At 37.0% G+C, this 24,078-nt stretch overlaps 1 protein-coding gene across 7 annotated transcripts in view; it reads left to right on the top strand.

Annotated features, from left to right (window-relative positions):
- The window catches only part of LAMA2 (laminin subunit alpha 2), a 618,419-nt gene that overhangs the window by 408,132 nt on the left and 186,209 nt on the right, over nt 1–24,078 (top strand). For all 7 annotated transcript variants that reach the window (XM_021936880.2, XM_021936881.2, XM_021936883.2 and 4 more), the window contains 7 exons: nt 5,833–6,069; nt 7,329–7,472; nt 8,154–8,333; nt 8,443–8,631; nt 8,715–8,848; nt 13,208–13,325; nt 21,547–21,681. In XM_021936880.2, the coding sequence (XP_021792572.2) occupies nt 5,833–6,069; nt 7,329–7,472; nt 8,154–8,333; nt 8,443–8,631; nt 8,715–8,848; nt 13,208–13,325; nt 21,547–21,681 (1,137 nt within the window). The remainder of the gene's footprint in view (nt 1–5,832; nt 6,070–7,328; nt 7,473–8,153; nt 8,334–8,442; nt 8,632–8,714; nt 8,849–13,207; nt 13,326–21,546; nt 21,682–24,078) is intronic.

Below are 24,078 nucleotides of genomic sequence, written 5' to 3'. Positions count from 1 at the left end.
CCCCTGTAGGATTACAGTTTTCATCAAATTTGGAAATGAAAGTTGTCAGCCATTATATCTTTAAATATTTTTCTGTTCTTCATTCCAACTGTCTTTTTCTGGAAATCATTTTTTGTATGTTGGACCAATTGATATTTTCCATCTCACTGAGGTTCTTTTTTATTATTATTTTTGTATCTGTATTTTTTATTTCTGATAGTTTCTATTGTCAAGTGTCCAAAGTCACTGATTTTTTAATGCAGCCTAACCTGTTTTTATTCCAATTGAGTCTATTTTTTATTTTAAACATTGTATTTTTTTATCTTTTAAATTTCCTTTTGAACATTGTATGTCTTTTATTTCTTTACTATATTCACAATTTTTCATTTGTTCTTGAAAATAAAATGTTTATAAACATTAGCATTTTTTAAATGATTGTCTGCTAACTCCATCTTTTTTTATAGCAAGACTATTTCTATTGACTGATTTTTCTCCTGTTTATGAGTCATATTTTCTTGATTCTTTACATGCCTGATAATTTTTGTTTGGATGCCAGGCATTACATAGTTTTTGTTGTTGTGTATTGGATTTTATTGTATTTCTTTAAAGAATGTTGAACTTTATCCTGGAAAATAGTTTAGATAGTCACGGGTCACTTGGATTCTTTTGAAGCTTGCTTTTAAGTTTTGTTAGGGAAGGTGCAGCAGAACAGTCTGAAAGCCAGGGGTCAGTTAGCCCCTCTACTAAGCCGTGAAACTTCTGAGAATACTACCTAGTTGGTTACTACGTCTCTTTACTCTGGTTGTTGAAAATATGGCTTATTCCAAGCTTTCTCTGGGCTCTAAGAATTTTTTCAGCCTGGGGTTTTCCAATGCCATTTTCCTTCATCCCATGCATGTACCTATCAGCATTCAGCCAATGACTCAAGGGAACCCTTCTGCACATCTCTGAAATAATCTTTCTATCTAACTTCTTTCTTTTTGAACACGTATTCTATTTGCCATCATAAGTTTTAGCAGCCTCAGCTTCCTCAGATTCCACTCTTTGTCTCTCAACTCAGCTATAATACGGGCTTTGGGTTTACCCTGTCTGTGTTGCAGCCTAGAAATTGCCTCTGTACACTGCTTCATGTTTTTTTCCTTCTCTCAGAAATCACAGTCCTGTGCTTCCTATAATTCAATATCTAAAAACAATTGTTTCTTGGTCTGTATTTTTGTTTTATTTGGTTGTGTAGTTTAATAGCTTAACAAAGAAGAATAAATACTGTTAAAACTAAGAAGAGACTGTTCAGAAGAAGAATATTCTTCAGTGCCTAATACAACACAAAGGTCAAGTAGGATTAGTGCTGAAGTGTATTCATTAAATTGAAGAGCAATAATAAGAGCATTTTTTTTAATGTTAGTGAGAGTCATTCCAATGGATTCCATTGGGTTGTGAAATATTGAAACGTGATGACCAAGTGTGGTTCTGCTTGACCTAATAGCACTACCCTATAGAGATGTAAACTCTTTTTACCACTGAGTTAGCACAGATGAAATAATAGACTCTAACCATCTTCACATGTATGAGAAAACATTTGAGCCTGGTTTAGAATATACTGACCTAGAGGAAAACAAGTGTACTGATGATTTTTCAAGGAAGTTCAGATGTCTGACTTCCATTAGACATGTGATTAGAGAAAATAAAAACTGGACAGGACATTCATTTTTCTATTGCCAATAGCATTGTTAAGTTTAAAATTCAAGAGAGCTACATTTTTAGAAACAAAACAAAAACTCCTCAGAATTTCAAAGTGTTCTGATGAGTATGAACGATGCTATAAGTGTCTATGACTGCCTTTTGCGTTTTCAGCTTCAAATGCAAGCATCCACTCTATCACTTGTACTCAGGAATAAGCCCTAGGGAAACTTACAAGAGTTCCATTTTATCCACAAAATGCTATGATATAGCCAAACTCCAATTAAACTCCTGAAATGGAAGTTGATACCTCATGTTCAATATATAAATCAGGATAAAATACATTCCAAGTTTCTGTTAAAATGTAGTTATATGTTTGGTACTATCATTTTTACTGATCATTAGATAAATATTCTGTTGACTAAAGTTGATTGAATTTTTTGATTGCTTTAAAATCACCGTTAAAAGTCTAAAGTTCTGAATCAAGAAACACTTTGCCATTATAAAGAATTACAAAAACAAACAAACAACAACAACAAAAAAGCCTCATAGAGCTTGTGTCAGACCATTCTTGCATTGCTATAAAGAAATACCTGAGACTGGTTAATTTATAAGAAAACAGGTTTAATTGGCTCGCAGTTCCGGAGGGTGTACAGGAAGCATAGCGGCATCTGTTTCTGGTGAAGGCCTCAGGGAGCTTCCAATATTGTGGAAGGCCAAGCGGGGACAGGCTTCCACATGGCAGGTTCGGGAGAAAGGCAGGGATGCCATGCACTTAAACAACCAGATCTTGCCAGTTGGCACTCTCTGTCGTGAGGACAGCACTAATCCTGAGTGATCAACCCCCATGATCCAAACACCTCCCACCAGGCTCCACCTCCAACACTGGGAATTATATTTTAACACGAGAATTAGTGGGGACATATCCAACTGTATCAGAGCCCTCTCAAGTAATTTATTTATGAGCATGTGTTTTACTGTTTTTAAAACTGGAATGACTAATTTAAATGAACAGTGATTTGAGATTTATAGCTTCCCTTTCTTTGTGTCATGGATAATTTCTCTGTGCTAAGGTGTGAGCATACACATCATTTGAGCTGTTATTGAAGTAGAATACGAAGCCTGCCTTCTTTCACTAGCAGGGGAATAGTGAGTAAATTCTCTATTGCTAAACAAATATTACATCTAATTTTGATTTAAGTTTGATGTTGGCCATAGTGCTATCTAAACACATGGTTAATGGTCTGGTTTATTCTCCACTATAACTTCCTGAATAAACTTTCTGATTTGGAAAGGTCCCAATGTCTATTTGTACTGTCAACAATTTTGTAAAAATTCGTGCTTTGGTTTTATACAATTATTTGGATAATTGTATATTTTAGTTAAAGATAAAGATGTCTCACAGGATAATTTAAATTTATTATATGATTATAGTTTTGATAACATAATTTTCTATTAATACCTGATTATGGCCCATTTTGTTTAAGTGAGTCAATACATACTCAAAGCAGTTGGCAAAGAAAAACTACGTAAGTGAATATGTAAGTCATCTTAATTTTGAGATTTTATTCTATACCTGATGTTCCTTAAGTTACTTGGGGGTGAGGTTAGTGGGTTATTCTATGCCTTGGAAGCTGTGTCTATGTTTGTAATATACAAATAATCACATTTTAGGTCTTTGGTTTTAAAATACCTTCTAGCTGCAGCCCCTATTGCAGCTTTTCTACTGATTAGCAATAATGAGATAGAAAAATATTTACCTATAAAGACAAAAAATAAAGCTAATCCTGATAATTATTTTAACATCAGAATCTGGGAAGATTTTTAACCAAATATTTGGGCAGGAAAGACAATAGAGGAGGAACTGGTGATTATACATCACATCTTAGAAACAATAAAATCATAAGTAAACTACTGTTAGCAGGAACAAAAACATAATACCTCTGGTAGCAGTGGATATAAGAATTAAGCTGAGGAGGGAAAGTGTGAAATACACAGTGAGATGCAGCCAGATTTGGATCTAGGAATTTGGCAAGGTGCTATGCATATGACTTTACCACTGAGCTGTAGATCTGAGAAGGATAATAGAACAACACCAAAAAGAGTTAAGTCACAGACAAAGGGCATACACTATGTGGTGGCAAACTCGGACACAGAGAGAGGTGATGCCCTTTGTAATGACAAGTCATGCTCTGCTTGGGAGACAGAAACCACACTGGTTTCTTAAACAGTGAAATGGAATTGTTAACTGGTGAAAGGTGGTTGGTTACTAAAAAAGGATAAAAGAAAGCTATAAAGGGTCCCAGTACAGGTACAGAAGAGCAGCTACTCCCTCTAGGCTGAGGGAAGGAAGACAGTGAAGGAGTTAAGGGCTAAGAGAGGACATGCTCCTTCTCCCCACCTGCAGCAAAGCTGAGGTTCAAAGGTCTTTGAAGAGGGTGTTGCTGTCATAGGAATGTACAGCCTATGGGTGGTCAAACAAAACCAGAAACAAACATGTCGGAGTTCATAGGCAAATGCATGTCTGTAGAAGCTGCCCACCGTTCTTGGAGGATGGGAGCATACTGGGCTACTGAGAAGCAGACTTCAAAGTCAAAGTATGTGTGCAGACCAAAGTTAGCCAGAAGAGTGCCTATGGGGAGACAGTGTGCCCTCCCAGCTGGTATTCTTTCTGGGCCACTGGGCTCCCGTGCTAAATGATACAAAATAATGATGAAAATTCTAATGAAGAACCAGAACTCAGCTTGGAAGTGTGGTGGGCCACCGTTATGGACTTATTAGGTCCTTCCAGGGGTCTCCATTGACTAAGCCTATCATTCTGCCACCTGATACGGAGAAATGTCTACAGGGTCTACCTACTCTATTACAAAGCAGGGTGAATTTGGAGCTCAGAAACAGTAGATGTATAATTGGCACAACTGGTCCCAGAAAATGACTTATTCCAAGATCCTAAATGACATTTTAGAAATTCATTTGGCATTTTTATTAAATTGCAAGAAGATATGAGCTCTGTAAATCAAGAGCAGAAACCTTTCAAAGGAGAATATAAGACAAAAAAACAAATGGATAAGCAGAAATTCAAGATGAGAGAAATGAAATAAAATTATTCAAAAGAAGTTAAGATTGCAATAGAGTAATGAAAATAAGCATTTGTGATATGTGTATATAATAAAACTTTTCCTGTAAAACAGGAGCTGTAAAAGTAGGGTACCAATTTGAGAGGTAGATACAGCAAGAAACGTAAAACAAAGGAAAATGATTTCAGAAGACATTAGGATATTACAGATTTGGCGGAGAGACCACAGTGATGTACTTCAAGAATTATAGGTGATCCTGAAAAAGAAAGTTGATTAATTAGAACAGATGTAAAAATCAAAAACAAATCTGAAGAAGAAACAGTACTGAATCAAAACCCAATTATGTTCCCAAACTGAAAGAACTCACTATGTTCCAGTAAATTGATGGAAAAAAAAAACAAACAACCCAAGCTTTAAAAACTTCTAGCAAAAATACGAATTATGTAAATAAAGAGAAAATCGTGTTTATATCTTGGGCAAAGAAAAACGTTACTAACAAAGACCTCAAATCAGAATTATATTCAAGAATAAATGCCAAAAAACAATAGGCTAGATGTTACTTCTCTTCAAGCACTCCTTGGATTCCCCAAGTCTAGTTTGGTGCCCTTTATATGTTCACATAGCATTTTGGACTTCTCCTTTTATATAATGCTTATTCTATCATGTTATGCTAACATATTTACTTGTCTTCCTCTACTAGACCATAAGGTATGTCTCCAAAGAAATGTTTAAATGCTACAATTATAAGATGATAAGGTAAAATAACTTTGTTTAAAATTTAATCTTCAAGACAAAGAGCAGTTGGAAAAAGCCCATACCCAACCCCTCTCTACCTCAAAAAGAGAGAAAACACATTTTCTTTCTAATTCACATAGCACTGTGGTTTCTGCACGATCATCTATTTCCATAAACGCAGGAAGCAGTTTTAATGTTTATGTTCACTGATGTTTCCCAAGTGACTAAACTAGAATAGTACAAAGCATATAACAGATACATGATTAATCCGTGTTTAATGGAAGCATAGAAACATTAGAATTAAAATTTTAAGATATTTGCCATAAAGTTGTGTTAATGGTTGCTGTTTTTATCTCCTCCATAGGCTTGTAACTGCAGCACAGTGGGATCCTTGGATTTCCAATGCAATGTAAATACAGGCCAATGCAACTGTCATCCAAAATTCTCTGGTGCAAAATGTACAGAGTGCAGTCAAGGTCACTGGAACTACCCTCGCTGCAGTCTCTGTGACTGCTTCCTCCCTGGGACAGATGCCACAACCTGTGATTCAGAGACTAAAAAATGCTCCTGTAGTGATCAAACTGGGCAGTGCACTTGTAAGGTATGTGCTGCCGACATGCAGCTAGGGAAAACCTCCCTCAATTCTGTTTCCATTGCTCAGTTTTAACTTCATTCAGTGTTTGTTATACCTGCTTCGTTAAGCTAAACAAACAGATGGACAAAATCTCGTTGCCAGACACAGAGTTTTCATTGATATGTATTTGTTGGCATACCAATAAAACCTGCTTTTCTAGAACTTATTTTCAACCCAAACCCACCTTTTTTTGGAGTTGGTAGAGATGATATATTTTCAATGGTAAAGTTATTTTTTTAAACGTATATTAGCTTTGCTTCAATAAGGACAACCTGGGAAGGTGACAGGGAAGACAGTTCTTTTAAGCATCATCAGAGAAAATCACAGCTAAATAATAAGCCTTATAAAAACCATTTCTCGAAAAATTAATCTGCAATCGCTGTATACTAGAAAATATATTTACTGCTGTGGAAGTTTAGTAAAATTTCAACACATATAAACTCTGTCATTACAAACAGTGACTATGTGCAAATTTCAGCCCTCATTAATATGGTTAAATGATGTAGAAAAAGAGCCAATTAAAAAGGATAAAAAGGATTTTTCCCCTCAGATAGTTCTGAAAAATCAATTCCAGGATAAATACAGTTTAAACTGTGTCAGAGGTATCTTTTCAAGATAAAATCTATGCAAAGAGGGACAGAGGAAACAGGAGGATAAAATCTAGGGAGTGGTTGTTAAAAGGGCCTTGAGAATTGAGGAGAACGGCAGTTTCTACCATCAAGGACTTCAGCCAACACCGACTACAATGCTGCATTATTATATCTTGCAATTATGATCATATATTATATTTAATACATGTTATCTATGTATATATTATATTACAATAATTACATAAATTGATATTTTAATATGCTGCCTATTTCTTACGGCTTTTAATAGCACCACTGTTTAGGACTGAATGTTTTTATGTTGCTTTTGAAATTTTCATGAGTCTTTCATATTGCTCAGAGCAGAATTGTAGAAAATGTACCACTTACATGTAAGAAACAATGTACGATACCTTTAGTCTTACATCTATTTAAAAATAAAGCATTTTCAAAAGACCCATGAACTCCCAACAATGAGATTAACTACATGTGCCATTTGAGATGTGAGTCTAATATTCAGTGTTCTTTTGTTTTGTTTTAAATTTTTTAAAAGGAGTGTGCTCCTGTTATGCATTCTTAAGGTGATTTATCCCCTAACTTTGCTGTTACAAACTCTGAGGGTCTCTTGTCTTTCCTCAGGTGAATGTGGAAGGCATCCACTGTGACAGATGCCAGCCTGGCAAATTCGGACTCGATGCCAAGAATCCACTTGGCTGCAGCAGCTGCTATTGCTTCGGCACTACTACTCAGTGCTCTGAAGCAAAAGGACTGATCTGGACGTGGGTGAGTAGGGAACTGCTGAGCCATGTAATGGTATAATGTTAGTTCCTGCTGGTGTCTTTTAGTCAGGCACTAAGGGGTAGTAGGAAATGGCAAAACATTTAAGTAACCTTTTCCTCTGTGAACATTTAGGAACAGCGAAGGGGTCACGTGCCATTAGGCAGTTGGAGTAAAAGCCTTTCTTATTTGTTCTTAAAAGTAGTTCACTTATTATTGATAAGGAAATAGATGCCAAGTGAAAAAGAGGAACCTTGTCCAGGAAGCATTATATTTTGGGATGGGAAGAGTGAGGGCACCAGAGCATGAACGTTGATGGGAGCTAACGCAGCAATGGGAACCAGAACTTGTCACACATTCATTCCAACCAACCTTAGGCAATCATGATTTTTGGAGTGGAAGCATGTTCATTTTTGATTTTCCTTTAACTCTTTCTACATTTAGATTCCATTTGTGTTAGTGTGAAAGGCTCCAGTGTTCACAGATACTGTGGTTTTCACTATGTGAATTAGTCAAAAAGATTTATGTCCTGCCATGCTTGCCCACTATGTGTGAGTTCTGTTGCGTGTGAGAACATCATCAGAATGGGGATAGGGACTGCAGATAGACATGCAGTTCATAACTTAGTTTTAAATAAATGTCCAAAAGCGTAAATTCAGCCTTCTGCTGTATTTTGACCCCTTGCAGGTGACTCTGAAGGCTGAGCAGACCATTCTACCCCTGGTAGATGAGGCTCTGCAGCACACGACCACCAAGGGCATTGTTTTTCAACATCCAGAGATTGTTGCCCACATGGACCTGATGAGAGAAGATCTCCATTGGGAACCTTTTTATTGGAAACTTCCAGAACAATTTGAAGGAAAGAAGGTAAGCACAAGAACTTTAATGTCAAGTGAGAACAAGATAAAATCTTGTTTTTAGAATCACAACATTTGGAGATTTATCCAATTCCTCATTCTTCTTTTTATTTTGTCAGTTGATGGCCTATGGGGGCAAACTCAAGTATGCAATCTATTTCGAGGCTCGGGAAGAAACGGGTTTCTCTACATATAATCCTCAAGTGATCATTCGAGGTGGGACACCTACTCATGCTAGAATTATCGTCAGGCATATGGCTGCTCCTTTGATTGGCCAATTGACAAGGCATGAAATTGAAATGACAGAGGTACAGTTATTCATTGTTTGGTGAAAAGATGCCAATGGTTTCACATTCGGTTTTGTCAGAGTGATTTCTCTTCTTCTTAACAGAAAGAATGGAAATATTATGGGGACGATCCTCGAGTCCATAGAACTGTGACCCGAGAAGACTTCTTGGATATACTATATGATATTCATTACATTCTTATCAAGGCTACTTATGGAAATTTCATGCGACAAAGCAGGTAAACTGTAATAGAAAATATTCAAGCTCTTATTTTAGAGTCTGTAGGGAAGGTTACTGACCTACAGATATCAGATAAGAAAGATTGGAAAGTGGTTAGTTTTGCAGTATAATGATAGAAGACAAACCACGGTGGCTTCCCGGTGACCTGGACGAAGTTACTGTCATTCATCAGAAAAGAAAAATAGCATGAGAAGCAAGTTAAAGGGAAAAAAATATTTGGAATTCACTGCAGACATAGTGAGTTTAAGATGCCAGTCATAAATTCAGGAGATCATGTACTGTAGGGCAGGTAAAATTAGCTATTAACGGACTATCAGAGTGCTGAGAAAGCGACTTTCTTCACCCATCAGGGGAACTAGGCAGGGCCAAGTTGATCCAGTCTCCTCCAACCGTGGGCATTATCTGTTCACCCCAGTGTGCCACACAATGTTGTCATTTTCCCTATACATCATGATGAGAAATGATTCTGAATCACTTTGAAAAAATCACACAGAACAGCAAGAATGAATGCAATGTTGTCGAACCTGCATGATGGGAATACTTCAAGGGAGTTGTCCATGTTTTCTTATGACCCAAATTGGCCAGTTGAAATGAGGTTTGTTGGGTCTGACATTTAGGACCACACTGGGGACATTCATGATACCAGTGTCGGTGGAGTCCTGGGGTAGAAATCATCTCAAACTTTTAAAGAAAGAATGTGACACATGAACCCAATATTATGAATGTAAACTATTATTTTCCATGGATATAATTGTAAAAAGAAGGAATAACATAGTGTCAAAAGTAAAGAAATGATTGTTTAATTTGAAAGAGTGTGTTTACAGACCATGGGAAAGGATTAGTAACGAGGAAAATATTAAAATGTGAAATAAAGAGAGAATAACTAATAGAGGAACCAGGAGACTTCCACATCATGAGCCCTCATGGTCATATTGCTTGAGTGGAAGGTTCACCTTATCCAATGGGATAAAATGAGAAATCGCACAGATGTAGGTAAGTTTCATACCATGGAGGCAGAAAGTTGAACTGAGTTCATATATGAGATCTCATTTTCTCTTTCACATCAGTTTCTGTTACAGTCTATAAGAATACAGAATCAATATATGTTTGTAAATAGTCTTATGTAATAAATTCCTAGACCTGCCTAGGAAAGCAAAACAGAAAAATTATGAAGTCTCTCAATGGCCAACTAATGAATATAAAAATACTATTTTTCAAATGTTTATACTGTAATAAGCACACAAGACAGCAGAAAATCTTTTATTTCATGCAGAAGATCCATAATGCTTTTCTGATTCATGTAGAGACTTTTAGTAAAAGAGTAAATCAAGGACCAAAATTCACTTTTATATCTGTATTCTTTTGGCTTCCTTTTGATATTTCTCACTATAACAGAAGATTTTTTTTACATGAAATAATAAAAAAAACATATACTTAAAAAATGCTGTCAACTATACTGTTAATTATTTTAGAATATCAAATGTAAATTAGGTGGCAGAAGCCATAGGAGATTTGCATGTCTTAGAAAATAGTAGGTAATTTTGTGAGTTTGCAAATAGATTATTTTGCAAATGGTTCTGTACTGCAGTAAGAGTTTGGTAGTAAACAGAACATCTTGTTAGTGGAACTGATAGAAACAATATTGTCATTCATCTTTAATTATACTTTCTTTGCTCCTCTCCCACCAATTTCACCTTCCTACACTGTGACACTTTGTCTTTTCTTCCCCCCCTCCATGTCTTTTTCTTTTGTCACACTGTTTTACATACCTCACTAAATGAGATCCTTTGGTTTAAGTGAACATTTTTTTGAAACTTTAGAATACATTTTTTCCTAATCTCAGTAAAAACTAGGGTCATAGTTTCACAATACTAGGAACAAATAAAGCGTGTCATCAGCATTTGATTTTGTAAGGCAGTGGAATTGTGGCCAAGGTTTTTAAAAGGTTTGAATAGTCCCCCTAAAGTAATGAAAATAACCCTGTATCTTTATTTATTCAATTATAAATTTAAATCTCAAAAACACAGAGTTTAAGAGTTTATATGTGATTTGAGATTTGAACTTTGTACGTTGTATCAGTGCTGGCATTATCTTTTTTCTTTGATTTTGTTTCCTTTTATAAAGTTTAATTTAAAGAAATAGCAACTTTTGCATTTCAGTATTCATTTAAATGGAAGCTGGAGTTTGGCCAAATCCCTGATCCAATCAAAGCCATTGCCCTCTAATCCCCTGAAAAAAAATGGTGTATTACAAAAATATTTGTTGTTGCTGCCATTCACGCTTCACTTGATTTGTTAACACTTGCTGGTCTGTTATGTGCATTCGTGTGCAAGAGAAAGGAGAATAAAGCCAGTAGCTCCTCCGGCTATAAAATTCCATGGAGATGCCAAAGCAAAGTTACCTTCTTACTCCTGCAGAGAGCCCAGAGAACATAAGGGAGGTCTTTCTTGCAGGAGGGGAGTGGTTTGTTTACAGCTTACCACCACTGTGTGTACTTATAGGGAGCAGAGAGTGAAACTTGAATTTTAATTGAATGTGTGTTTCATCAAGACCAATCTTCAGAGTGTAGATTACAATGCTAGCAAAGCCAGAACATGCATTCATAATTCAGTTTCAATAAAACCTACTATGCTTGTTATAACGTTTTGATTCAAACTCCTTAAACTACTGGAGGTAACTTTTATTTGAAGCAAAACTATTCGTTGTCACATTTTAATTTGAAGCAAAACTATTCATTGCTACATTTTAAAGTTTATTTGCCAAACATGTTTGTGTTACCAGTTAGTCCATCATAAAACAGTCCCAGTTTATGGACTACATATATTTTTTAATGAAAAGTGTATTAATATGTTATTTTCAATTATGATTTTCTTTTCAATTATAATGACTATTCACCATCAGAAAAGGTGAGTTAAGTTACTTGAAGGAATTATTTAATAAAGTTAAGAAAATATTATTTTGAAACATTATTTATCCTCAGAAAGATTTCTATATTATTAGATTATGCGTGATCATTATTTTCTAGGTGGTTTTCTAAAGTTCTTGAAAGGTCATTCAGAGCGTTGGGAAGAAGAAATTGGGATAGTAGTAAATTAAAAGCAATTTCACCAGTGCCTATGTGAAATAATCGAATGGGGAATGACCTTGGGTTGTCTGTTTGCAAGAATATAAATGTCTAATTAATTGGCCATGTCTACCTGAAACCACTGACATTTTAAAAAGTAGAGGGAAAGTTATCAACAGGATATAAGACATCCAATATACTGAACTTCTTATGATTTATGTGACTCTTTTGCTAATATGTACTCTTAACATTTGAGGAAGCAAAAATGCAATATTAGGATCTGCTACATGAGTCTCAGAAATTTAAACAGCTTCAAAACAATGTTAATTATCTTGATCTAATCATCCCACAACTTATCTATGTATCGAAATATCACATTGTTTCAATAAATGCAATTGACCCTTGAACAATGTGGTGGTTAGGAGCATCAACTCCACCTCATGCAGTCAGAAATCCACATATAACTTTTGATACCTTCAAAACTTAACTACTAATAGCCTCCTGTTGAACAGAAGCCATACTGATAACATAGTAGATTAACATATATTTGTGTAGGTATTATATACTCTATTCTTATAATAAAGTGAGCTAGAGAAAATAAAATGTTATTAAGAAAATAATAAGGGCTGGGCTCAGTGGCTCATGCCTGTAATCCTACCACTTTGGGAGGCCAAAGCAGGCAGATCACTTGAGGCCAACAGTTTGAGACCAGCCTGGCCAACATGATAAAACCCATTTCTACTAAAAATACAATAATTAGCTGGGCATGGTGTTGCACACCTGTAATCCCAGCTACTCAGGAGGCTGAGGCAGGAGAACCACTTGAACTTGGTAGGCGGATGTTGTAGTGAGCCAAGATTATGCCACTACACTCCAGCCTGGGTGACAGAGTGAGAATCGGTCTCAAAAAAATAAATAAAATAATAAAATAAAATAATAAGAAAAGAAAATATATTAAGTGGAGGTGGATCATTGTAAAGGTCTTCAACCTCATTGTCTTCATTTTGAGCAGACTAAAGAGGAAGAGGAAGAAGAGGAGGGGTTGGTCCTGCTGTCTCCGGGTAGAAGACATGGAATAAAATCCCCACATAAGTGAACCCATGCAGTTCAAGCCCATATTGTTCAAGGGTCAACTTATGTACAATTATTATTTGTCAATTAAAAACAAAAAGACAATAGAACATACTTGAGATTGACAAAAACCTGAGAAGGATATCGCTGTAGGATTGAGTGTTTACTAGGTGATCTTAACTGACTGTCCTGGTAATCTAAGTACATTCTCGCTGTTTCTAGGATTTCTGAAATCTCAATGGAGGTAGCTGAACAAGGACGTAGAACAGCAGTGACTCCTCCAGCTCACTTGATTGAAAAATGTGATTGCCCCCTGGGCTATTCTGGCCTGTCCTGTGAGGTAAGGTAGTTCCTACTAACCTGCTTAATCTCAACTCACTTCAGGAGCTAAATGGAAATACTCCCAGAAGTACGTTTACTGCATACTTATTCTTAATCTGTTTTATTTAATCTTCCACTCACAGTGTGAGTCACAGTGGCAAGAGGATGATGTTATCGATACTTAGTACAAATCACACCTGAAGGGAAATAGTTGATAAAAAATTTAAAGATTTGTGAAAATATTTACCAATCAGGAATTAAGAATGTTTTAGTAAGCCGCTTTATTATAACTGATCTATTTTCTTGGACCACTTCTGAAGAGTTAGAGACTTTTAAACTGCAATGATTAGGAGATAGGATTATACTGGGTTTTGGAAATATTTTTATATAGAACATGACAAAACTTGTACACTAAATAGCAGGCTGCTCCCTTTAACATAAGCTTCTCAGGGAAGCATACATTTGTTCCAACAGTGCTGCTGTAAGTCATTACATTTGTAAAACTATCTTTTTTTTTTACTTTTTTTTTTTTTTTTTCTGAGACGGAGTTTTGCTCTGTCGCCCAGGCTGGAATGCAGTGGCGCAATCTTGGCTCACTGCAAACTCCACTTCCCAGGTTCACGCCATTCTCCTGCTTCAGCCTCCCGAGTGGCTGGGACTACAAGCACCTGCCACCACGCCCGGCTAATTTTTTGTATTTTTAGTAGAGATGGGGTTTCACCGTGTTAGCCAGGATGGTCTCGATCTCCTGACCTCATGATCCGCCCACCTCGGCCTTCCAAAATGCTGGGATTACAGGCTTGAGCCACCGCGCCCAGCCTTTTTTCACATTTTAAAAGTAATTTTAAAAGTGCTTTTTAATAAACTTTCTGGGATATTCTCTTGTGTGCCTTCAGGATTGTCAAATTTCTTAGGATCTTCACCTTCTGAAAGTTGATTTAATTTCTATAATTATGAAATATGAATAGAAACAGTATGAATTAAGGGAGGTGGAATGAATGGATGAGAAACTGCCCTGGATTTGAATCTCAACTTCGCCATATAGTAAGCCTGAGGCCCTGCACAGGGTACTGCACCTCTTCAGGCTTTAGCAGGTAGACACCAAGTTCCTGAATAACCACCACTACACTTTCACCTCTCCCGCAGACCCTGCAGTCTGAAGCCTGGCATGGGAGGGACCTCCAGGACTGCTCTAGCCCTGCAGCTGGGATTCTTTCTCATTAGTCAGGCTGGCTGTGCTCACAGCATACCAGTTAGATATTATTAATATCTCCCTCACCTATAGCCTCAGAGTCTCATGAAGACTAAATGAGCTGTGAACGTTAAGGATCCATCACAGCACCTGGTGTGTGGATGATGTAAGTTTTGATGGTTAATATTATTATTAATGTAATCACTAGTTATGTCTCCATGTACTGATTCGGTTATAAACAATTTTATACATCTTATTTTGTAAATAGGATTTGAGAAGTTTTATTAAGTATGGTACATGAAACAGATGATAACACTAGGTCAAAACTGAAGTGCAACTTAAAAATAATGAGTATGCATTTCCTGAGAGGGACATGACATCATGAAAAGAAAAAGAAATTTAGTTTCAGTGAATCCTACCTAGTTGCACTACTAGGACAGGGTACTTGCTCTGTTTCTTGCTAAATCTTGACTTTTTACCTATACATCGTAAGGATTGATTTAAATGGAAACGTATGTGTGAAAGTCTCGTTACAAACTGACATGCCATTCAGCTTCGTTACCATCACATGGATTCCACATTGTTCAAGGAAAAATTTTATAGAATAACTGCAACTACTTTGTGACACAAGCTTTAAATAATTTTCTAGCCTTTCTTGTGACTGCTCTGAAGGGCAATATTTATTTACCTGTGTCCATTTTGAGCTAATAAATAATCAAGTAATCCATCTCCTTATTAAATCATATCTCCTACATCTATTTATACACACACCAGTAAACTTAAACTGGTAAGCACTGCTTATACAGTAAGCACTGCTCTTTCCAATATACGTATGTACACATAGTATATGGGTGAAAACTGAGACCATGTGGCACATATAAAATGAGTGACCTTTCCAGTGAGCATTGAAGATTTTAAAATGGAAGACAGAAAGAATGTGAGATTTTTCTAGAGAAAAGATGGAATTTCCTTTATCCTAGGTAGTGTTTGGTTTTACTTTTAACTGTGTGCACTTGTGATCAACACTCTTAATTACTATAGACCTTCGTTATTACATAGGTATCCAATCTATAAAATGACAGATTGAGTTGAAGTTCTAAAATTATCTGATTCTGCAATATTATTTTGCTACAGAAAATATTCAGTAAGTAGTCAAGGCTGACCTTTAGATATCCTGAAGAAAAGGTTATTATAGCTATATTTTTCTGGATTTATTTAAAATAATACTATTCACTTGTGAACAAAAATGTTAGTAGAATAGCAAATTATTTTCATGCAACCAACCTTCCATTCTGGATTTAAAATGTTAAAAACTTTTCTTCACATGATTGATAGACTTTTTAAATAATACATTCAAATACATGCTTTCCCATTAATTTGAGTCATTTTCCATCATTATATGAAAATGTAAATGAGCACAAATAAAGCAAATGATAAATGAAAATCAGGAAAAACTAAGAATATGTACAAATTGTCATCTGCATTTGTGGCTTCACCGTCCCATGACTTTCACTTAAGCATCTATTTACAGACAGTAATTGCAGTAATATCTTAGTAGAGAGATTAGAAATAAAGGCCTATCTCTCATAATAAGGTACCTGAAGTGTTTTCCACAACCCGTGGCCTCTAATCCATAATACATCTTATTTATAATTCATCTTGATTCCTAAGTGTCATTACCCAGGCATAAAATCTTATCATCAAAGCAAGAGCTCAGGACAGTTTTGAAATAATACATCCCATTCCAGTAACATATGCTTTGGGTCATGAACACACAAAGCAATTCCTCTACAATATTTTTACAAAATGTATAGTATTCTAGAGATGTCTGCATCTACAGGCTATTTTATTTCATGTTTTAATCCACAATATGGTTGCAAGTAAACAAAATTAAGTATCAGTTACTGCTAAAATATAGCCAGTTGTAAAGACACTTAGCCTTTGCCTGTTACCTGTACTGTGATGACACTGCAGCCGTGGTCATTAAAAATGTTAGTTCTAGAAATGCCTAATTATTCTAATTTACTATTCCCGAAGGGTCCAGATTACCTTCAGGAGTCAAACAAAGGACACCATTTCCTCACCAAATGTCTTGGTGTTGGAGCCCTTGAGTTTGTTATGCTTTATTTAACCTGCCTTTGAGTTACATTAAATGTAGGTTATTGCCCAAACTGACCTAAACTGAGCTCTATGCAGTTAAAAGGTTATATGCAGGTATCATTCTGACTTATGACTTTCTTTCTTAAAAATGGAAACTATTCAGCATTGCATGTGCAGCTCTCTGCAGTAATATGGAAATCAGAAATTTGTCAGTGATCTCAAGGTCATGTTTTCATAGTTTCAGCTTCTATCCTCTCTTCCCATATTTTAATAGGGCTTTAGGCTCACAGTTGAATGGCCTGTGTGTATCGGGTCGCCACTCAGAAGCTGTCCCTTGTGGCTACTAAAACTGATTTTTTTAAATCTCCAAATAATTTATACCTATCGTCAACTCATAAACCCAAAAGGCAAAATGTAAAAATAGTCTTAGCTACTTACACATGCACACATCTATCCTTTATCACTTCTGTTGCACACCGGAGACCCAAAGTCTCTGTTTTCATGTACAGACAAGTTTTGAGGAAAATGGCATGGGTAAGTTATATTATAATTTTGTTTACAAATATAACCTAAAACAATCATGGTGTCTTTATTTGTAGTTTATTTCCAACAATTACATTGAAAAAACTATTTGAAATAGAGAAACCTATTGATTTATGTATGTCAACTATTAAACATACTTTATCTCAAGTTATCCTCATATCAACCCTGTGAAACACAGAACCTACCATTGATTGAGTGCTTACTATCTCCCGTACCTTTCCCAGTACAGTTACACCAACATCATCGACTATAATTTATGATCTCCATTTTACAGGTGAGAGAATTGAAGCCCATGATCACACACCCACACAGCAATTCAAACCTCAGTGAGTCTGTTCCCAAAACCTAGGTAAACTTGTACTCAGCTATTATATTATACAGTCATGTGCTGCTTAACGACAGGGATACGTTCTGAGAAATGTATTGTTAGGTGATTTCTTCGTTGTGCAAACATCATGGAGTGTACATACACAAATCTAAATGGTAGAGCCTGCTACACACCTAGGCTGCATTGGATAGCCTGTTGCTCCTAGACTACGAACCTGCACAGCATGTTATTGGTACTGAATACAGTAGGCAATTGTAACATAATGGTAAGTATTTGCATATCTAAACATATTTAAACATAGCAAAGGTACAGTAAAAATATAGTTCTATAATCTTATGGGACTACTGTCGTATACATGGTCCTATCATTGACCAAAATGTCATTATGCAGCAGCGCATGACTGTACAATATTCCTACATTCTAGGTGAGGAAACCGAGGCACGCAGTATTCAAAACCTTACTACATACAAAGTGGTGGAACAGGAATTAAACCTGGGTCTACTGGATTGCAAAATCCATGCAAAGATACAAGATTGAGTGTTTTTATGAGCTCCAGCACAAGTATCTATTTTTATTACTAAACTCTGAAGAAAGAAAGGAGCACAGTGTGCAGCCCTGAGCCTAGGATATGATGGCTCTCTACTGTCTGCTTCATTCTCTCCTCTCTACCCTCCCACATTTTTGTGTAAATTCGATCTGATGTTTTGATGAAACAATACATTATGGAAATAAATTAAAGATAGAGGAGAGCAGAAGAAAATTGAGCCATGAATAATTTCAACACTGAGGAAGAGAACTTTGGAAAAGTTTAAATTAGAGTAGAAATGAGGAAGAGGAGCTCAGGAAGGTATTTATTTACTTTTCTTTAATTCGCCATTGTGTTCCAGAAAGGATTTTAGATGGGACTCAAAAAGTAATTTTTTTGCTTCCAATTTAAACATAATCATTCTCATGAACTTTGTCGCAGTTCACCAAGAAGAAAAACAATCAATATTGAAAAACACCCTAAAATTTTTTTTAATTGAAAGAATGATACAAAATTATCAAGGAAAAGAGAGACTTTCTGTGTGTCTTTTTTTTTTTTAATGTTTTAAGTTTCTGATTTTTGCATTGTCAAATCTTCTCTCTCTCTCTCTCTCTCTCTCTCTCTCTCGCTACCTCATAGAAATTGAATCCATCAGGACACAAAATAAATCAAAACTAATCTAAAATGTTGAAATTGAAAGACACTTTAGAAGTCATCTGAGTTAACCTGCTCATTTGTGGGATGAGGAAACTGTATCTCAAAGTAACTTGCCCATATCTCTCAGACAAAACTAACATAAAATCAAAGCTTCCCTATTCATTCCTTTTACAGTACCAAGGAGTGGTATGCACTTTGTTTGTTTGTTTGTTTTGTTTTGTCTTGTTTTTTGTTGAGACAGAGTCTCGCTTTGTCACTCAGGCTGGAGTGCAGTGGCCGCATCTTAGCTCACTGCAACCTCCACCTCCCAGGTTCAAGTGATTCTCATGCTTCAGCCTCCAGAGTAGTTGGGACTACAGACACGCATCACCATGCCTGACTAATTTTTGCATTTTTAGTCAAGACATGGTTTCACCATGTTGACCAGGCTGGTCTGGAACTCCTGACCTCAAATGATCCACCCACCTCAGCATCCCAAAATGCTGGGATTATAGGCGTGAGCCACCATGTCTGGCCTTGTCCATATGCCCTTTTAAATGCACACATGCACAGTAGAGAATAAGGAGCTTGCCAGTGATGCTGCACCCTAATAGCTTATTAGACTCTCCTAAGAGTTTTAAAACAAACCCGGGCCTCAACTCTCCCCCAAAGGAATTGAGTCCACCTCCTCTATGGGTGGACCAGACCACAGACTCCCACTGCGGGTGCTTTTCTATTGTGTCAGGCTGCCTGCCAGGGAAAGCCACAGTAATAAGAAAAATGTGTAGTGCGTTAGAGTAGACTTCACCTTAGGGCTCACCTTCACGTTTGGGCCTACAACGCTAAACTTTGTATAATTCCTCCGTGAGGAGTATTGTTTCTTGTCTTTCTTTTTCTTCCAAGATTTATTTTAAACTTTTGTTTGAGTTTAAAGTGAAGCTAGAAACTTCCTCTCAATTTGTGTGATTTTTCATACAAATTTTTATGGACAGTAATTACAGTAATAACTTAGTAAAGAGATTACAGAGATAAAGGCCTGTCTCTCATAATAACACACATGCATGCACCTAGCAAGTATGTCAATAATACAACTATGTGTGTGTGTGTATATATATATATATATTTTCAAGGATGAAATCCATGCACAGAAAATCCCATTTTATTCAGTGGTCAGCTTGTTAAAGAATTGGAATAAGCCACACTATGAGCCACTTTTTTTTTTTTTCTTTGAGATGGAGTCTCACTCTGTCGCCCAGGCTAGAGTGCAGTGTTGTGATCTCGGCTCACTGCCAACTCTGCCTCCTGGGTTCACACCATTCTCCTGCCTCAACTTAAGGAGTAGCTGGAACTACAGGCCCCCGCCACCATGCCCAGCTAATTTTTTGTATTTTTAGTAGAGACGGGGATTCACCGTGTTAGCCAGGATGGTCTCAATCTCCTGACCTTGTGATCTGCCTGCCTCGGCCTCCCAAAGTGCTGGGATTATAGGCATGAGCCACCACGCCTGGCCACTATGAACCACTTTTAAATGGATCTTGGTTTATTTCTTCAGTTATGCTTAAATTAATTCCTCAACCATCATTTCCAGTACTTATTCAATAATAATGGCAAAAATGAACCTTGCTTTTTAAACAATATTTACAAATTTTGTTAAATTATATGATTATGTCCACCGTAAGAAAAATAAGACTCAAAATATCTTGAATACTGTTCTCAGTTTCTCAGTTTTGTCTGTCAGCTTGCTGAAAGTTGGGACATTATGAAATCTCATTAGAATTTCTTTTAGGATATGATAAAAGCAGAGTCTCTTGATTAAGTGCTTAATTGAGGTACTTTTGCGTTATCCAAATCTAAATAAACAAGAAGGGTGCTGGCTATTAAACTAGATCTTTTTATAAGGAGCCTCTTTGTATATTTGTCTCTGGACTGTCTAGGCCAGAACCAAAAGGATGTGGAGGCACTAGAAAATTCTTAGTCTGATATTTTTTCTTGCTTAGTCAGCGATCACTCTTCTTTCATCAATGGGCATAAGATTTTTAAGTGGAAAAAAAAAATCCTACTTAACCAAGGTGGTAAAATAGTCCCCTTGTAATTCTCCTTGGGATTTGAGAAACTGACTTCCACCTTTTATTCATAAATCAAGCAATGTCTGCAGCTATGCGTGAGGAGAGGGCTGAGCCGGAAACACAAGACAGTTCTCATCCTCATTCCAGAGCTGTGGACTGCCTTCCAGAAAGCCGAAGATGTTTGTTGATACATTTTCATAATAAACCCAAATGAAGGTGGAAGTCTTGATTTTGCATATGTCAGCTTCACTAGAAGTTTTCTGTTTGCTTTCAGAATTTTATTGCAAGATGAAAAAAATTATATCAGGGAAAGATAAATTTTATTGGTGGTCTAATAGTCCCAAGACATGCAGAGCTTTTATTATTTTGGATTTCTTACTTTTATAGTCTTTAAATTATATCAGTATAAATAATGCATCCATAACACTTTTTATTTAATTTTTTGCTGTGTTTCATTGGACATATGCTAGTTATCCATCAAGCACAGTAAAAGCATATTTTAGGTGTTAAAGACATTGGAATTGTCTTTATTCCATATGACAATGTTATTTAAAAACAAACCTCTTTTTCAAGAAAAAGACTCTTTGGAGCTCTTTCAGGCTGAGTTGTATCTACAAATAAAAGCTTTCCTTGGTTAAAGTCTGATTACACATAGATGCCGCCTGAACACCTTGGAGACCAGGAAGAAATACCCATTAGGTATCAAAATTGGCACTTGTGTTTGTAAGTGATGTTGCCCCTGCCACAGGTAGGGGAAGGCCAGTCTGTCTTTGCAGCCACTGAAGAGCTCAAGCATGCTAATGCAAGATTTCTAACTTGGCTGTCCTAATTGGCTTCCTTTTCTTTCAGGCATGCTTGCCAGGATTTTATCGACTGCGTTCTCAACCAGGTGGCCGCACCCCTGGACCAACCCTGGGCACCTGTGTTCCATGTCAATGTAATGGACACAGCAGCCTGTGTGACCCTGAAACATCGATATGCCAGGTAGTCCTCTGAGCCTTTCTTGAACTAGGCCCATGTGCTCATTTCTCTTTACACATGCTCAGCATCTGCACTCAGAGGCCGGCTAAACTGCAAGGGAACACAACCGTGTGTGTGAAACAAAATATGCAGGGGAAAAAGATATTCACAGAGTCTACATTTTAAAAAGTAAGGAAAAAATAACTGGGAGAACCACTGTGCGTGTCAAAAAATAGAATTTTAGCAGCATCTTAGAAGAGCACCAGAAGACATACGTATTTAGAAATTACATGTGCCTTTTTTTCTGATTATTTTCTTATAGATAAACTTTATATAAAATTTGGAAATTACAGAAAAGAATTAAGAAGAAAAAATTCACCCCAAATGCAACATAAGATAAAATTTTAATATTTTAAGTATTTCCCACCAATTTTTACATGTGTTTGTGAATAAGATTTATATAACATCATTGATGCAGTTTTATGTCTTGTCCCTTAAATTTTTACCTATCATGAGGTTGTATTATGTTGTTAGATATTATTTAAAATCTTTAAAATCTTTGTTTGGATGTCCCATAATTTACCCATTTCCCTTATAATTAAGGTCACTCTTTTTTTTTTTATGTTTCTGCTAGCACCCTGCACTCTCTACCACTACCGTCTACATTAGAACAATCAGAACAATCATGTGTTCCACCCTTTTTATTGTAGTCACTGTAAGAAATTCAGGTTGCCCCTGTCACCACTTGTCCCCCAAACTGTAATCTGCCTACTGCTCATCTTTGTTAAGCCCATCTCCTACCTCTGCTCATCTTCTGAAACTATTCTACTGAGCCTTGTGGCACTCATGGTCAAAATAGGCAAAATCCCCTGCAGAATCCTCCTCTTCCCTCAATGTTCTCTCCACCATGCTGACTGAAACCCAGCTCGCACTTCGCATGCTGCTGCCCTGGCAGCCCTCTTAAGGAGTAGCCATCACCCCTTTTTTTTTTTTTTTTTCCTGAGACGCTGACTCTCTCTGTCGCCCAGGCTGGAGGGCAGTGGCGATCTTGGCTCACTGCAACCTCCACCTCCTGGGTTCAAGTGATTCTCATGCCTCAGTCTCCTGAGTAGCTGGGACTACAGGCTCACGCCACTATACCTGGCTAATTTTTTGTATTTTTAGTAGAGACGGGATTTCACCATGTTGTCTGGGCTGGTCTTGAACTCCTAACCTCAGGTAATCCATCTGCCTTGGCCTCCCAAAGTGCTGGGATTACAGGCATGACCACCACGCCCAGCTGCAGTAGCCATCACTTTCTTTCACTCTCTTCATTCCCCTGAGTCTGAAAGTGGGGCAGGATTTTCTGCTCCTCGCTGCCAGTTTTATATTATCCATCCTCCTCTACATCAGGGTCCACAACCCCTGGGCCACAGACAAATATTGGTCCGTGGCCTTTTAGAAACCGGACTACATAGCAGGAGGCAAGCAGCAGACAAAGGAGCAAGCTTCATTAGCATTTACAGCTGCTCCTCATTCCTGGTATTACTGAACTGCCTGAGCTCCACCTCCTGTCAGATCAGAGACAGCATTAGATTCTCATATGAGCACACACCCTATTGTGAACTGCGCATGCGAGGGATCTAGGTTGTGTGCTCCTTCTGAGAATCTAATGCCTGATGATCGACGATCTGTCACTGTCTCCCATCACCCCAAGATGGAACTGTCTAGTTGCAGGAAAACAAGCTTAGGGCTCCCACTGATTCTATGTTATGGTGAGTCGTATAATTATTTCATTATATATTACAATGTAATAATAATAGAAATTAAGTGCACAGTAAATGTAATGTGCTTGCATCATCACAAAACCATCCTCCAATCCTAGTCCATGGAAAAATTGCCTTCCACGAAACCAGTCCCTGGTGCCGAAAACATTGGAGACGCTGCTCTACAGCACCCAGCTTTGACTCTCATGCTTCCCTCTATGTGCGCCCCTCTCCATCTGCTTGTCGAAGTCACCTACTAACCTTTAAATACCCCACGTCCTTCCTTGCTGATTTTCCCTGTCTAATTGTCATTTTCCCTAGCACTACTCCTGTCATCATTCTTAGTGATTTTAATGTCCATAATCTTAACTCTTCCACACTCTTAACTTTCAGTTTCGTGTACCTCTCTGGTCTCCATTTGAAGCGTCCTTTTTTTTTTTTTTTTTTTTTTAACCACTGCGTCATTTCTCTCTAGTTCAATTCTTCTAAATACTTCAGCTTCAATGTGTGTAATCTCAAAATTGATGCACACACTTTTTTCTTGTTCTTTATTTCATGTTTCCACTGTAGTAACCACCTTAATAGTCATGATCCTTCATTGGTATTACTGCTTTGCAATGTTCATTTCCCTGGCTACTCCTTTACTTATTTTTCACTCAGGTGAACTCCAACACTG

This window comes from Papio anubis, chromosome 6, assembly GCF_008728515.1.
Source record: "Papio anubis isolate 15944 chromosome 6, Panubis1.0, whole genome shotgun sequence".
Classification (NCBI taxonomy): Eukaryota; Metazoa; Chordata; class Mammalia; order Primates; family Cercopithecidae; genus Papio; species Papio anubis.
The sequence above is the reverse complement of the archived record's forward strand: the minus strand, read 5'-3'. Positions and strand labels throughout refer to the sequence as shown.